This window comes from Perissodus microlepis, chromosome 22 (genome assembly GCF_051167445.1).
Source record: "Perissodus microlepis isolate ML-2025 ecotype Zambia chromosome 22, ASM5116744v1, whole genome shotgun sequence".
Taxonomy (NCBI): domain Eukaryota; kingdom Metazoa; phylum Chordata; class Actinopteri; order Cichliformes; family Cichlidae; genus Perissodus; species Perissodus microlepis.
Genome location: NC_140481.1, coordinates 25,051,859 through 25,069,389, shown reverse-complemented (window position 1 = coordinate 25,069,389; position 17,531 = coordinate 25,051,859). Strand labels below are relative to the sequence as shown.

Sequence of the window (17,531 nt, the reverse complement as noted above, 5' to 3'; positions counted from 1 at the left end):
TTTAGTAACGCAGTAACACAGCGTTCCTACGGGAAAGTAACGGTAATCTGATTACCGTTTTTGCAATAGTAATCCCTTACTTTACTCGTTACTTGACAAAAGTAATCGGAGATGGGCAGTAACGCGTTACTTGTGAATTTGATTTAGTTCTTTTGTCTCCTGCTCAAGCTGTGGTTTGCAGTACGATGTTGAATTTAACACTAAAAAGAGTGTAATAATGAGCGCCTCATGTAAAGAGGACTGGTAGCAAACTATTTACTGATTCTGTTTGGGAGGTAAAGTTTTAAATGTGGTGACTTTAAGTTAGTTATTTAACTCATGTCATCAGAAATGATGGCCAATGTTGTAAACTTTATGCACAAACAAATATGCTAGTCTGTAATTTCTACAGGTGCACAGATGATGTTAAAATAACTCTTTTTTAGAGACTGTTGTACTGTACTTTATGCAGCACATTTGTGGTGCACTTACAGTATACCATAACAAAGCGTCAGGTAGCATATAATTACTTAGGCTTCCATGATGGGACAAGTGCAAGACAAATGTTGGTGACTAGTAATGTTTCATATGTAAATGTATGTGTTCATTAATTGATTCAGAAAGGTCACAGTGATTTTAGCTGTACCGTCTTAAATATAGATGTTATACATTATATATGATATCATAGATATTTCTCGTTCGTCTGGACAATTGTCTGTTCACATTGTAACTTATAACGATTGCATTTTTGTGGTGTCTTTTATTAACTTTTATTAAAAAAAGTAAGGATCACTCTATATCAGTTGTAAATGTGCAAAATAAATGGAGAAAAAAATAATAAAATAAAGTCTTTTTAATTATATTTTTTTACGCCTGGCATTAAGTTATGCTAGAATTAACATTTTTATACCCTGAAAAACCGACAGAAAGTTCAGAGAATAATTTTTTTCTTCATATTCTACTGTTTATTATTATTTTTATATAATATTTTTAGAATTCTTGTTTTAATTCAATTTTTTAATTTATTTTTTGGCAATTTAATTTTTAAAATATTTTCTTTCTACTCTATTTTTTTCCTTTATTTTATTTTGATACGACGATGACGTCGCAGATTTCTAGCAGACCGTAAGCGGGCGTGGTTAGAGGGTTTTCGTTGGGCCAATCAGGAGCGCCTAATGTTAATGAGCTGCAGGAGTCGGTGTGGTGAGCAGTTCTCCGGAGTAGAGGAGTAGAAAGCGGCGGACTGGAGTCAGCTAGATCATTGCGTGTTTCTCTGCATATGAATCTCTGGATGGCTGGTTAACCGCACAGGAAGAAGAAGAAGAAAAACTCTTAGCAGTGCCTCCGGTTTTTCCGACGTGCCGCTGTTTGTCGCGGTAAAGCGGATATTTCTCACTTTAACTGGAGTCAGAAAGAAAAGCGGCAAGATGAAATACAAAGTAAGTGAAGCGCCGCGGGCTGGATTTGATGCTACATCTCAGTTTTTTGTGTTATTAAGGCTGGATATTTGTTGTGTTGTTTAACCTGGATAATGACAACAAATCTTGATGCTGTCGGAGACTTCTTTTTGAGTCGACGTGAATGTGAAATGTTAACGCTTCTGTATTCGTGGCGGTAATCACAACTTATTTCAGTGAATACATCCGGGTTGCTTTTTTCTTATGAACTGGTTAAAAAAAGAAGGGGAAACTGCACTAATGACTTGCTGAAACGTGCCTTTTTTGTTTCTGCTTGATGTGTGTGTGTGTGTGTGTGTGTGTATAAATGTGCTGCACAAGTCAGTATGCGTCACTTTAAATCTGCAGGTTACGTTTTCCATCACAGGGGCGTAAAGAGAATTAAAATGAAAACAACTTTGAGGCCCCCTCCTTGGACTCACCACTACATTAGATTAGACAATGTCAGAAAATTGTATTTTTTTGAAGTCTAAAACCTGAAGATATCAGGTTATGACAAAGAAATTTGTGACAAATACACATTATAGGAGGTGTAATTAGCAAATACTTAGAGATATTGTTTAAAAGTGTTTTAAAAAAGGAGTATTGAGTTATGAAAGCGGTTGTAAAAAATATATATATATATATATAAATTAAAAATATATATATCTTTAGAGAAGATTCATGGTAGTGGATGTGGAGTGACATTACATTGTTGTTTGGCTTGGCTCCTTGGAGATCAAAATGCTCAGCTAACCGCAGGTCATTTCCACAACAGCTGAAAGCCCCCCCCCCCCCCACTCCCCAGAGATATTTAGTTTAGTGCTATAAATCTGTGATTCTTATCCTGTTTTTGATGCTGTGGATATTTTATGGTAGTGGGTTTTCTTTTGTGAGTAAACCTCGCTGTAATGTGGTTTAGGATGCTGTAAAATCAGACCAGCTCTCAAACAGACAGAAAAGACTGTCGTTAATGCTGTCAAATGCAGTTACTGGTATTAAAAGGGAAAGTCACCTCTGCATCATCGTCTAGAACCACAGGTCTTTACATCAGGGTGTAGACAATTGGAGGCTTCAACTGTGATGGATGGAACAGCTGGATGTCACTTCGTCAGGAGGAAGCTTTGAATTTACTCTGGATGTGATTGCATTTTAGCACTTTTCCTTTGCTTCATGTTCTTGGGTCTGAGGTCTTCCTTCCCCGTTAAAGGGGCAATAGTCTTTTGTGAGGATTTTGGGGGTTTTGAGGGCACTTGATTCAGTTTTTCACTGGCTGTTTTCTGATGTGTGAAGTAGCTGTTTGCCTCAGTGTTGGCTGGGATTCTCTCTGCTATGAGGTTTGGCTTTTTTTCTTCAGTCTTCTGGTCACTCTTCAGCAGATTTGTGACTGGAGGGCGTGCTCGCTGCATATGTGCGTCATGCTCACTGACTCATTGTCCTGTCAAGTACACAGTTCACAGAGCCAAGGGTGATAGTTTGGGTGTGAGGCCAGAGGAGGATTTGAAAGTGGGGAAATAACTTCGAGCATGTCTCCACGGTCACTGTATTCACCCTGAACAATGAGACTGATCAGTGCATGCTCATAAATATGATAAACACCACCGTTTCAGGCCGCTATCAGCCTGTAGGGAGGATATCTGTGCAGTATACACACTCAGCTCTCTGACGTCTGACTCCTTTGTTTGTCACATTCAGAAGATAGCCAGAGCGCAGAGATCATGTAGACAGCGCTCTTTGTTTACAATAAACATATCCACGTTATGCAAGGCTGTGGCAGAGGAAAGGAGGGTGGGAAATCAGCCCAAGGCTCTGGTTAGGTGACACATTTCACGTCACTACTGCGATTATCTAGTTTCAGCCGGTCGTCGCTCTACTGCATCACATCCCGACAGCCACCCGATATTTACAGCTATATTAAGAGCGTCCCTGTCCTCACAGAGTGGTAGTGTTTCAACACATGCTTAACAAGCGAGGCCTCCCCCTCCCCCTCATGTGGTTCACATGACCTGAGGTGAGGCGCCGCGGTCTGATCAGACGCCTCTAGAGATGGTTTCCAACAGGTGTTCAGGTGTGAAACGGAGTGCCTTTTTCCATAGGTCACCAAATGTGTGTAATCCCCATGATGATCCTCACAGAGGCGGAGCTCTTCCAGGGAAATGGAGGACAAAGAAAGATGAGACATAAATTAGTATGAAGGGGACCTATTTTGCTTTTTCCTTATTTTCTGTCTTGTCACTGTTACAGAGGCGGATGGTTATATTTTTAGTTTCACTTAATGAGGTCTGTGTTTAGTGAGTAATCCCTGTGAGCCAAAAGCTCGGGCTCTAAACGCTCAGTTTCACACAGTTTTTTTCTGCTTTTGGGTCTGAGTGATGTCATAGAGCAGAGATATTCCTCTTACAGCCATCACAGTCACACAGCTATGGTTCTTAGTACATAAAGCTCCACCCACCTACAGTTTGAGCCCTCTGTTTGTGAGGGGCAGCCAATCAGAACAAAGTTAGCCTCAAGGGGGAGGAGCTAAAACAGCTTGTTTCAGACTGAGCAAAGCTGTTCTGTAGAGTTCAAGAACAAAATATGGAGATAGAGAGGATCATGAGAGATTCAATTTGCTTATTGGCTTGGAGATACTTCACATACCATAGTATAACGACTGGAAACAAGAGGAAACTGCCAGCCAGGCTCTGTCCAGTGCTAACAAACGCCAACAGTAACACTAAAGCTCCATAATTAACCTGCTGCTTTTGTGATAACAGGTAAAAACGATCAACTCCTTTAATTCTTTTGAGTTAAAGCTCTCGATATGATGCCTTAAATGAAGGATGTCCCTGCTGGAAGTTGGACTTGGACATGGAGAATGTACTTGCCCAGAAGTGTCCTTTTAAAGGGTCGTGACACAGTTTTAAACACCCAGGTCTCATTCCTTTGTAGCTGATGTAACCGTTGTAGAAATAGCTCCACAACCAGAGTGAAGAGTGATTAGATGAAGCCAAACTCTGGCCCAAAATGTGCTTTTCAAAGTGTTTGTATTTTTTTAATGGGTTCAGGTTCTAGGCAGTCAGCCAGCACTGAAGGGAACTGGAGGAGAGAGCATAGCAGACATTGTTCTAAGAGTGAGGAGGAGGATCTGTGGTGCTGAAAGGGCCTGCAGAAAATGAAAAGGAGAGGAAGTTGCGGGAAGAACGAGAGGGCAAACAGAGTTGGCTGGATAGTGGGGGTCGAGCCATTGGGGTGGGGTTGATGGGAGTCGGGGAGGTCGAGGAGCGCCCCGTGAGAATGAGTGCATTCCAGGCGATCGTGCATGGGAAGGTTGTTCAGAGGATGCACATGATTGTTTCAAGGTGGCCCTTTACATTGATAATGAGCCTTACAGCAGGGGTTCTTTTCTTTTCCCAGCTTGTTTGCTTACGCAGGGGGTGGCATTGTGTAGTCCTTCCAGAAAGAGACATTTGTATTCTTCTGAAAGAAATTCCTTGAGAGGAACCCAGTGCCCTTTTCAAGAGAACTCTGCAAGTTATATGCACTTAAGCATTATTTCACATTGCTTTTTCCCATCTTAACTTCAAAGCATTTATTATTCTGTGCCTGCTCAGATGTCTGAACAGTGACATGTAGCTTTTGTAGCCCATGTGTGTCAGCGATTTCCTGTCCCTTTGCCCAACTTTGCTCCTGTGTAAGATTTTCAGATAGTGCAAAGAGCTACTCCCCCAACGTCAATGAATAGCGACCCCCCCACCTCCCCTCTCTGCGCCCTCGCACCGTGAGCCAGCCATTAACATTTGAAAACAGCCAGCGGGGAGACAGACTACAATGTGGACTCGTTTTAGAAGCAGACTCACCAACAATGCAAAGAACCATTTCCACGGTTGAGCTCCTCCTTCCTTCCCTCAAGGAATGCCAGCTATTTCACAGGGTCATCCTTCAGGATCTAGTGGGCTCCCGTCAACTCAGTTCGACTGCACGGAGAGTCTGTTTAATAGCTGAGCTGACCTGTGTGCGCTCTGGATATGTGTAGGGTAGAAGCAAAGGTCCTCTAGCAGGCCGACAGCATCGTAGTTTTAAAGCATGTGAGATTGCATTAGTCTTCTTTGTCATGTGGCAAAGCTGAGCAGTGTGTAGACAGTCGTTTGGGGGAAAAGCAGTTATAAGAAGCTGCTGTATACAGGTAAAAAAAAGAATACTAAACATTGCTAAAGGTTTTAAATAAAGAGGTCAAAGTGTATATAAATTACATAAATTCAGAGTACTCTAAACAACCCATTTGAGGCTTTTATTCGCTGTTTTTTTCCCCCCGCTCTGTATGATGGAGGATGATATGTCCAGTACAGCCATCTAAGGTAAATTTTACTGTTTGTGAGTGCAGAAGCCCCACTCGAGGGGCAGCCAATCAGAACTTAGTTATAACTTTGTTCACCCAATGTCTGTTCTAGACAGTGGCTGAACTAAGGGGCTACCCCATGGTGGAGTCTAAGATCATTATTATTTTTTTATGCATGAATCATGTGGTTGAAATGAACCTAGTAAGTCCTCTTAAACCACTTCCTTCATCCTTTTAAACAGTTACTCATTCATTTCTACACACCCACTTTTTAAAATACTTTTTTCATCATTTTCAACGCTTTCCCTTGAGCAACGTCCACAGAGACGTGGACGTGGACGAAGAAAAGCAGAATCAAAGAACACAGAATCTGAATGTTTTTCTATACAAGATTCGTCTATGAAAGTTGGTATAAAATGAAAAGATGGCTCATTTTGGGAAAACAATCTGAAGTTTACGATCGATAAGCAAGATAACTTGACATATTCATATGACATTAAACTTCTTTTTATCAGTCAGGAAAGTTGATATTTATTAATGAAAATATTCCTGATATTGCCTTTTTGGATTTTTTTTTTCCATTTGTTGGCCAAAACAACCCATAGCTGTTGGTTATTGAATCTATTTGACATTTCATACACCAAATTATCCATTCAATATATATATATATATATATATATATATATATATATATATTATCATCTAATCATAATGAGAGTATCCCTTAGTTTAAAAAGCACTTAATCAAATGCAGTAAAGTGTTAAAAGGGGGAATCTTTCTCCTTTTATCTCTGATGCCCTTCATGTTTCAAAGGGGAAAGATGGCAGCCTCTGTTGTTTGGGCTGTGAGATCTTTGTGTGGCGTGAAATCGAAGGGACATTGGAGTGAATCTCCATCTCATTGACTATTCCTATATGTAAAACCAATCAATGTGGCCCTGCAGAGATACCCCGAAACATATTTCACATGTCGGCTAATGCCCCCTGGAGGGATTAGTGCTCTTGTCTCTGGGGGTTACTATGATGCACTCATGTACCCTCGCTTGGCATCAGCACCAAGCTTGGAAGTAATCCACAAGTCTCCTTTGCCAAAACTGAGCGTCTGTTGGCTGATGTACAACAGTCCTGTGAATACCATTTGTATTCACAGGACTGTTGTACATTTGTGTTGCCGGTGCTCCTCGACCCGTTTAGGTGCAGTAAATTATATTTTCAGGTCAAAAGTCGGTGTCAAGCTCGCAGTTATTCACCGCTTTGCTCAGGCGCTGAGCCAGACTCACGGATCAGTTTCCTCTCATAGCCCTGGACTCTCCTGGCAGAATGCGAAAGCTGCACAAGCCGCTACACTTTTGAGAGAATATCTCCAGTTTCAGGCCTAATTATAGGTAAGGCTCCAGGACCACAGCGAGGGAGTCCAAGATGTGACAAGATAGCACAAGCTCGGTGGTAGCCTGGATCTATCTGGGTTGTGCAGGAGCCAGGAAGCGCTGCAGGCTAAGGAGTGGGTCAGAAACGCAGGAGATGTCAGGTTACCTTATAGTTTGTGTGACAGTAAAAAACAAACAAAAAATAAGACGACTGAGATGAATGGACAGAATAAGGAGGAGCCGCGGGATAACAGTCATTTTACCCAAGACGTTACACGAATCAGAACATTTCCTGTGACCTCACCTAAAGTGGTTGACTGTTGCAGTTGAGTCCTGCCCACGTTGTATTTCATCACAGTTTTTACTGCTATAAATTACTGTGAGTGCACTCAAAGTAAACAGAGTGGCAGACGTACTGCCGCAGGAATGAAGAGACTACAACAATGTAACAAAGCATTACTGTTTTAATAACCTTAACATAAGCAGCAGAAGCTGGGTGAGAGCCACACCCCCTCAAACCCCAAACCTGCATTCAGTGACCTTTTTATCTGCTTTGGGCAGCAAATAACAACTAATAACAGTAACTAATAACATTCTCAGTACTATAATGATGAGTCAAATTTCTGTAAACCTGGTGAAGTGAAACCCAAAATCGACAACTCCTAAGTGTACTGGTTCTCTACCAGCTTTATTTAGCTCTTTAGCTTCATGTTGTTATCAGTTTTTGTGACATTTGGACAGTTTTCAGAGATATTTGTACAAGAAGCAGTCGTCCATTGTGTCTAGTAGTTAATAGTAGAAAGAAATGAAAGATGATTTTGACTTAAATAAAGGATCAAACTAGCTTTGCAAAAGGCTTTGGGCAAACTTGTAAATCGTACTTTTCCAATGTGTCTGGAAAGCATCTCAGTAATCCAGGTCATGGCAGTCTTAAGAGTTTTAAAAAAACAAAAACAAGTATCTGGACTTCTTTAAGTTTACCCCCACTAGGGTTTACATATCTGGGACTCTTCACCTTAACTTAAGAACACAGACAGGAAGGCGTCCAGTTATCTTCTTTCTTTTCAAGATCCTAAGATTATTACTTTTCCACAGTTCAGAAGCACTTGAATGATTTATATCGGGCACAATTCTTAGCAAATGCATCCAGAGAGGAGAAAGTAGCTGAATGCAGTGAAAATATAAAAGCTTTACTGTTGATTATGAAGTGCAGTTTGATCGTCATCTCCTAAATAAGAGTGAAACTGACATTTTCCAGGGGAAGGCCATGATTGTGACACACTTTTCATCATTCTCTGACTAGACAGTTCAACTGAGATATTTTTTGAGGATCTGAGGTTTGTTGGAGCTTGCGGCGTGGTCAGACGGCAACATGGTGCATCACATCCCATCAAAGCTGCAGCTGCCGTGCTGTTGCTGTTTATGTTTTAGGGTGTGGAGATTTCCTCGCAGCTCGTGAATCATAAATGAAGGAGAAGGTGTTGGTGGTGGGGGTGTCATATTTACGCTGTGGATACAATAGTCCTTTTTATTCAGCGCTTGGCAGGTTGAATTTACCCTTCTTTCCACATCTTCTGGCAGAATTAAAGTCTTTACACAAGAAAAATGAATGTTTACAATCAGTCACAAAGCCCCCCTGAAACAGTTTGTTCTAACCACAAAACTAAAATAAGCTATCGATTGATTACATGCAGCTACAGCGCCCAGTTGCACTGTAACTGTGTCGTAACCGTGTATTGATTTACACTTGATTGCATAAGATATCAATCATTGTGAAGCTGCAGGGAATGTGCTGGGTCACGTTCCCCTGTGTGCTGGCTTTAAATGACACGGACCTTTTTCGACAGGATTTTCTCAGAAATAGCCGAGGTGAGATTTCACTGAGCCTGCTGTGTAATTATGTTAATACACGGCCACTGGCAGGGCTTGTAAGGAGGCTGTAATCAGAGGGTCAACCTTCCTGAAAACTGTCCAAATGAAGAAATTACCATGTACTCTGAGCTCTGAACCGCTTCCCATGAGCCCTTCCTACCCAGAACCCAACACACGGCCCATTTATTTGAACTGGCTCTCACCCGCAGCAGGCCGCGCTCTGAGGAACGGCTTGTAAAAGTCATCAGGTCCTCATTACCGTCATTACTATAATTATTTTCTATATTTAACCATGCGAAATGAGGCCAAATGAGCGTGTACGAACCACCCCGGGACACGTGTTACAGTGGTACGGCCCTAATTGTGGCACCAGTGTTCTCACAGTCAGAGCGTACCACTTTTTTTGGAGCAGGTTGTTTGTTTGGGCTGAAAACGTCCTCGTCGCTTTGAAAGCCGAGGCGCTCTCATTGCTGTGGGGATGCGGGTTTCTTCTATGTGGTGTGGCTGTGGCAGTAAGAGAATTCAAGTATTTGTGAGCTTGTTTAGCCAAAGCCACCTTCATTATTATTAGACTGATGTGTACCCCGGAGAGGCAGAGCCAAAACCACCCAGAGAGCTCTTACTGAAAGCAAAGGTGGGGCCCTTTTCAGCAAGTGGTGAAGTTACGTAAGGTTTTTTTTTTTTTTTTAAATTTCGGGAAAGGTCAGAACAGGCTCGCAGATGGGATGACGTTTTAAACTGCTTGTGTTCAGGCAAGACACTGATGGGAAGAGGGGAAAGAAAAGCCTTGGTGATGTAGAGGTTTGAGTCAGAGGGGATTCAGACAGACTGGACAAACCAGGACAGACTAATAAAAACATACCAGATGGGAAGGAGAGCTGTTTTAGTACTACATGTTTTAAAAGACAGTAAACAAAAAACAAACATGTGGAAATAAAACAAACCTGTCAGCCTCAACATTAAAACCCCTTCCATGTGAAGAAAAGACATCAACCATCTACGCACCTATGCAACCCTTGCATTGCATTGCAGTGACGCACCCCAATGGTAGTGGTCTCCCTTTTCAAGGCATTGCACCTCACCATGCATTAAAACCTGAATCCCATGGCACTGATCTGGCCCCTCAACTCCCCAGATTTCAATCTAGTTGAGCACTGGAAATATCCCGGAGCAAGTCAGATACATGGAAGCCTGCCTCATCTGCTGACGTCTGGGTCAAAGCTGTTTAGGCACAGCAAAGCTGGTTGGTCTTTCTACTTGGGTTTAGTCTTTTGACTTTAGATACATTTTAGGGTAGTTTAATTTTTAGGGCCTTTTTTTGTTTGTCCTTTACATTTTATTCTCCTGTGGTAATGCAGTAGCAGCTCTCTGTTTTCTCAGAGTCCAGACCAGAATTTGCTCACTAAAATACAATTTCTTCTGCTTGTGATTATTCCAGTTTGTCAGCAAGATTGCAAGTTACACCATAAAACTCATTAAAGAGGTGGAGCACGGGTCGAAGAAATCACCCATAAAATGTTGTTGTGGCTCAGATTACTTCCTTGAACTTGTTAAACAGGACATTAGCCCTCAGCGACCTTCTGCTTACTGTCTGGCTTTAGCTAAAGATACACTAAAACGCTGTGATGTGGTGGATGTCAAACCTGACACTGATGCTCTTTTTTCTTTGTTTTTTTACATTAATCTTACATTTATATCATCTTATACATAAACTTGGTAAACTCACCAAACCAACTGTTCAAACCTTCTGTTTGTAAGAGGAAACCAATGAGAAGAAAGACAGCTAAAACAGCTCGTTTCAGGCAGATGATGATCTGAGGGGCTGTAGTATAATAAGGATTATCTTAAAGTGATGACTCAGGGTTCAAGAAAAACTAAACGTGGAGTTGGGGTCATCACATTAGGTCCGCTCTCAGTGTCATCAGTATAGACTGTACCTGAACAAGGTTTCGATGACTCACCTAAAGCTGTGTGCCAATTAAAAGGTCTGAAACTACGCAAATATAGATACATTACATAAACAAATAGATACAATAGTGATACATCTAAGTCACTGCTTCAAGACAATTTGAGGTCATGAGCAAAAATGTGGTACTTGCAATAGGAAGCAGCTGAGCGCCTTTCGCCTCGCTGAGTGATAACTTCCTGGAAGCTCATACACACGTGTGTGTGGATGCAGCAGAAGCACCCCTTTCTGACACATGGCAAACACACGTGTTTACAGGAGGATCAGTGGCAAGCGATGGAGTCTCCGTGCTGCGGCTAAGTGCTGTTTATGACGCCCGGTTTAATAGCCGGGTTCACCTGCTCTGGGTGAAGACAAAAACACGACTCTTCCCCTTCTGCATCACTTCAAAAAGGGCCCGCGTGTAGCTGGCAGTCATTGCAGCCGACAAGCTGTTTGTTTAGTGTGATTAAAGGTCATGTTTGGTGTCTCGCATGACCCTTCACATCCCAAATACCATGCTTGAAATCTGCTGTGGCTCACTGTTTTTCGACTCAGATGCTCTTTAACTGTTCATTGATTTAGATTGCATGAATCTTTACAGACAAGCTGCGGCACTCTAATGCGAAGTAAACTGCAGTGTGTTTGTGTGAAGAGGAGGGTGTGAAAATGTGTCAATCAGGCTGCTTCCTGTTAGGATCTCTGTGGTACCAGGCTCACCACAACGGATGATACACACATATATATACACACATATAGATACACATATAGATACACATATAGATACACACATATTCATATTCATTCATTCATAAGTGTTCATGCTTTTTTTCTACAGTATCACAGTCATGTCAGACCGCAGAATCCAGATGCAGAAGTTTACTCACAGCTTCCACTGATCACTAGTTATTAAAGTGCAAATGTTTGCAAAGCTTATCAGTCTATTAGTGATCCTGTGCAGCCTCTGCAGTGGTACTGTGATTGTGGTAGCTTCTACTATTACCCCTCTTTGTTTTGTTAATATTACCTTTACTTCCTCATGAACTTTTGCATAACTGGAAAGAACAGCAATAGAAGGGGAAAAATCAATATGTTTTAAACTTCACTAACACCTGTGACGGGTGTAAATACATCGTTTCTTAGACCAAAAACAAAAACATAATGAACATCATTTTTGGTAAAAGGCTGGAGTACCATAGACACTATCACCCCTTGGTGTATGAAATATATTTTGAAGCCTCCAATATGGTATTTGTGGCTGTTTCAGTCATGAGTTTCCTTGTTTTTAAGAAAACACTACGTTACTTACATGAGAAGCAGTCCTTAGAAACACTGTAACCACCTGTCATCCAAGAGAGCCACACCCCTAAGTTTGTATTACTTTAAGCTTTGATGGCAGTAAAACCAAACGATAATACACAAAAGCAGGTGAACAATCAAAGATGCCACACAGGTATATGTGTCATCATCTTGCCTAGCGACCTATTACCAGTAGGCTAAAATGACCAGTTTGTGGCGTTTATGCACCTATAATGTTATTTTAATTTCAAGACAGTAACATTTAATTTGTATCTACAAAACATGAATATTAGGATATGTTTCATATATGATGATACCATCATGTTGCCAGGCAACCACATAATGGCAAACTAAAATGACTTTTCAATAGTAGAGCAGAGCTTGGGCTTGGATATTGCTGTACAGCTATTACAGAGAAGCGAATCAGCCACAGAGACCAAAACAGTTTCTTGCAGCAGGCTGTAAACGTTTTTATTTCTGCTGTAAAGTTGGACTGTCTTTTAATAACAGAGTCTGTGGGACTGACCTTTGGAGCCAGGCTCAAGTGGCCACTAGTGGAACTGCAGTCAACCACACTTCTTTGTTGGGTTTGTTTTTTAGCTCTGATGGTTACTGCTTGCATCATGAAATTAAAGTCATAGAGACTTGTGGTGAAATATGTTTTCGATCTGCTAAAGATTTCCCGTTAGGGTTCATTTATGTCCTAAGATTAGTATAAAATCTGCACCGAAGCCTTATTAAAGCATATGTACGAACTACAAAAGGCAGCGGAGTGTGGTTTAGACGACAGATGCAGGGTGACAGTTCCTGTTGCACATTTTCCTCGACCGGCTTGCATCTCTGCAGACTGAAATTGCTGGGTGTGCTCATACTGGTGGTTTTCAGTACCTTTTTCACGTGAAGGCACGGCTCAGTTTGTGATCGTGCGCGCATGCGGTCTGCAAAACGGGTGCTTTTGGCAGCTGGTCACAGTGATCACTAATTAGCAGAGACAAAGGAGCACGATGCGTGCAATTCTGTCTGTCGGGTGATTTAATTTCTCCTCTGAGCATCAAACACAAAGCAGTCAACCACAGCAGCAGAACTGGCCTCATGCAAATACCTACAGCTTTGGCCTTAAGCTGAAAGAAGACGACTTATTTAAGATCTAAGTTAAATAAAACCGTGTAGTTTGTCTGCTATGGCTTCCAAATCACCTACACTGTGACCTAATTTAAAGAAAAACAAAAATCTAACCACAGTATGTCTGTATTCATGTCTATCAGATCTTTCATTAGACGGTAGCCACAGCCCTCTATTGCTGATAGAGCAGGTGACACCCACAGTAGCCACAAACGACCTAGATTAGTTTTCCTGGGGTCACTTTTTTATTTTACTCTGGTCTTGAATATTAGGCATGCAACATGTAAACAGATCTGCAAAGGACAAGGAAAGATCACGATTCCAGAGGCTGCTCATCAGATATTCACAGCTCTCAACAATAAAATGATAAACTCAAATCAGTGTGTTTGAGCAACCTGTATAATCCTATTTTAAACCTTAACTTTATGGACTCTGGACTGTCAGTAGTAATAAAACTGTAAATATTCAGCACTCTATTGTGCTTTCGACTTGTCTTTGTGTCCAAAGGTCGTCCTTATGGGACACTTGTTTACTCTTTTTGTGTGTGTGTGTGGCTGTTTTAGAGGCCAAAGGCAGTGGAGGAAACGCTTATTCACTGTTACAGCAAATGTTCATAAAAACAATAGTCGCCATTCGTTTTAAATAAATTTGCACGTGCAAGCGATTAGTTTCAGACTGCTCTGTTTGTGCTTACAGAAGCCCCACCCACCTGTTGTTCTTACCTTGTGTTTGTTAGGGGTAGCCAATCACAAAAGGGTTGGCTTAAAAGGAGGAGGAATGAAGCTAGATAGTTTTCCTTTCTTTTTTTACACACAGAGGATGGAGTGGGCGATAAATAAGCATTATTTTTAAGTGGCATGCTGGTATAGTGTGTTTTCCTTGTGAATCAATGAAAAAAAGCAAACACTTAGAGGTTTAAACAATCTAACGGTAATCAAAAGCTTCAGTTCAAAATCTGTGCTGATCTGGACGGCTGTATTTCCTCATATATTCAGACTTTAATTGGAGCGGGAGCAGTTATCAGCATTTTTGCTTCCTCCTGGACAACTCTTGGACATCCAGGTCTGCTCCCATTGGATGGCATTGACCTCTAGGGCTCATTCACAAGCTCTTCGCAGCTAGTTAGGTGGCAGTGGGTGATAGTGAGGGTGTAACTGTGCTCTGGGTGTTGCTGGCTAATGGCTCCGACAGCACACTGAGACAATAGCCAGGGAGGCCCGCCCCACAGAGAGCGAGAGAGATAACGATGTTACTAACAGCGAGTTTCACATGGGAACTGCTTGAATCAGGCTGATAGGAAAGAGGAAGGCCGAAGAAGGTTCAAGAAAGCCCCAAAGTAGAAACTGCCACAAAGTAGGCTTCCTTATTCCCACGGTGAACCGATGAAAGGTGAGATACAGAAAGAACAGATCAGAAAAAAGGTGGAATGGAGAGATAAACAAAAACTGAGTGGCTGTCCTGTGTGGAGCTCTGTTTGGCTGCTTGAAGTCAGTTTTTAATCTAAATGGGCATGTAATCCAAATAAAAATATCATTTTTATCCTCCAATCAGCTCGTTTCATCTCATGTAAATGTAATCCAGCTCAGAAAGATTATAGCTGGTGCTGACTCGGAGGCAGTCAGAGCTACTTTATCGCTACTGTGCCTCTGTTGGTTATTCATTACAAATTTTTTTCATTTTATCGCTTAAGAAGAGTCATAACTGAACAAATAGGAGGCGTGTTGCTTCTTCTTACTGTGTTATGAGGCTCATCTGACTGGTGAAGGTTTTTGTTCATGAACTGATGATTTTGAGTTATTTTAAGCTGTTATAGAAAGTTGTGGACTGGCTTTGTTTGTCCCTAGTTGTTGAGTTTTTGTACTTTTCATTGGTGGGAGATATATTGTAGAAAACAGAAGCACTGCTACAGTCTTTGAGCTTAAAATGGAGGTTGGATTGGCATTTATGAAGTACTCTAATCTTTTTGACCATTCAAACGTGGTGCATAAGCTAAATTTACCCATTCATATGTGTAGGGCTTTAGTCTTTGTACTTTATCCGCCTTACATACTTAACTACATCCACATTAGAATCCCCATGTAGGCTAACATGCATATCTTTGGACTTTTGAAGAAAGCTAAAGTACCTTGGGACCACGCAAGCTCCTCACAGGAAGTTCAACCAGGAGATTTGACTCCAACACGATCAACCTATGAAGCGATAGTGCTAACCTCACTGCACCATCATGCAGCCCAGGATGTCAAGAGCACAAGAGTTTGTGATCTTGACATCCTAGATTCTCTAATCTAATGTGATCGTTGTTAATTTTCTGAAAAGCTAAAAACAAAAGTAAAAACCAGATAATAACCTCTCTCCTTTCCCACTTTATTAGATGTTAAAGGCACACTTGACCAAGCCGCTTATCCACTAATTGTATTCATGGACTTTGCATTGATCGCTGTTGCGCCCGGTTCCCAGGATTTAAAGTTGTGGGCATCAGGCAGTTGAAAAGGAGTATTCATGCTCAGTTAACTCCTTCCGTGGTTGAATAAAGGCTAAAGGAAGAAAGACTGAGGCAATTAGTCTTAAATGCCCCTCTCAGACACAGCGGCACGCTCCGGGGCTTTTCCTATCTCCAAAATCTGCTGTTTTGAGTGATTATCCCTCAACCCTCCGTAGACCTTTAGATAGCTGTGCCCTGAAGCACGAGCTGAGCTGAGAAAATCCCATCAAGTTCAGATTTGGTTTGAAAGACATCTGGTGTGGAGCTGCGGACCAATGGCAGCGCAGCGAGTTCACCAGCATGTCATTCACTGGAGTATTTAAAACCTGGCGTGGCAGACGGCAGTCATGTGTAGTATTAGGTTAGTTTTGATGCTTCAGATAAGAAGTGATTGATACTGTTCTCATGATTGTTGCTGGAGCTCGTTAATTCAGCTTCTTCTGGAGCTTTTTATTAATAAAATCCACAAAACTTCTATATGAACGTGTGGGTTTATGGGTGCGTATGTGTGTGTAGGTGAATGTTTTTTTTTTCCTTTGGTTTAGCATTGTGTCCTGCAGATAACCCGCCTGTAAAACCGCCACTGTTGTTTTTCCACTCAAACCTGACAAACAGCACGCAGCAGGAGCGAACAGCTGTTGTAACCACGTGCTTGTTGTGTTATAATTAAGCTGACACGTATCTAAACACAGTCTGACCTTTGCTCCCGCAGAACCTGATGGCCAAAGCGTTGTACGACAACGTGCCGGAGTCCCCCGAGGAGCTGGCCTTCCGGAAAGGGGACATCCTGACCGTCATTGAGCAGAACACGGGCGGCCTGGAGGGCTGGTGGCTCTGCTCCCTGCACGGCCGCCAGGGCATCGCCCCCGGGAACCGCTTGAAGCTGCTGATCGGACCCATGTTCGAGGCTCAGTCGTCGGGCGCCGCCGCCGCTCCTTCTCCATCTCAGAGCTATCAGCAGAAGGCTAACTCGGGGTCTCAGGGCCTCTACCAGGTGCCCCCGTCCCTCCAGAGCCCACAGCAGCAGAGTCAGCAGAGCATCTACCAGGTCCCACCGGGACAGGACGTCTACCAGGTCCCACCGAGGAGTACTCTAGCAACTGATAACACACCAAGCAAGGTGAGACAGAGCTCATCAGTCAATCTGTCAGCTAGTTTGGGTTTCCTTTATTGACTCAGCCCAAGAAAGATACATCACTATGGAGCACAGCAATCAATAGTGACCATCTGATTTCACTGATTAGTCCTCCTTTAAAGCAAAGGTGAGGGGCTCATCAGTGAACCCACCTGGTAAGATGATTGGAGAGAAAAACTGTTATTACTGAGTCGTACTTTTTTTCCCTAATGCGCGCACAATGTTTTGCATTTAAATGCACTTTTACACGCTTTCATCTGTAGCAAAGGGTCGCACATTGATATTTATCAGAGCGTCAGAAGAAGAGGAAATAACAAAATGGAGAAGGTTTAGAGTAACAGAAAATGGAGTCTGGTCTGTTCCCCAAACTCTGGAGATGGATATTTGGGATCACATTGGATTTCTAATGTAACATCAGCTGTGGCGGGTGTGGGAATGAGATGTGATGGGAAATGGCATTTGCGCGTTTACACCGTGATCCGTCAGGCTCGGTCTCACCAGCGCGCGCACGGAAAGCAGAAAGGCCAAAGAGAAGATTGCAGCTCTGCCATGCGAAATGTGTGCAGGGTGTGCCGG

The 17,531-nt window shown here is 42.2% G+C and overlaps 1 protein-coding gene across 1 annotated transcript in view; it reads left to right on the top strand.

Moving 5' to 3' along the window:
* The first annotated feature begins 1,184 nt into the window (after positions 1 to 1,184).
* The window catches only part of nedd9 (neural precursor cell expressed, developmentally down-regulated 9), a 36,768-nt gene continuing 20,421 nt past the window's right edge, over positions 1,185 to 17,531 (top strand). Inside the window, exons 1-2 of the mRNA XM_084918815.1 lie at positions 1,185 to 1,418; positions 16,533 to 16,940. Of these exons, the coding sequence (XP_084774941.1) occupies positions 1,407 to 1,418; positions 16,533 to 16,940 (420 nt within the window). The 5' untranslated portion in view covers positions 1,185 to 1,406. The remainder of the gene's footprint in view (positions 1,419 to 16,532; positions 16,941 to 17,531) is intronic.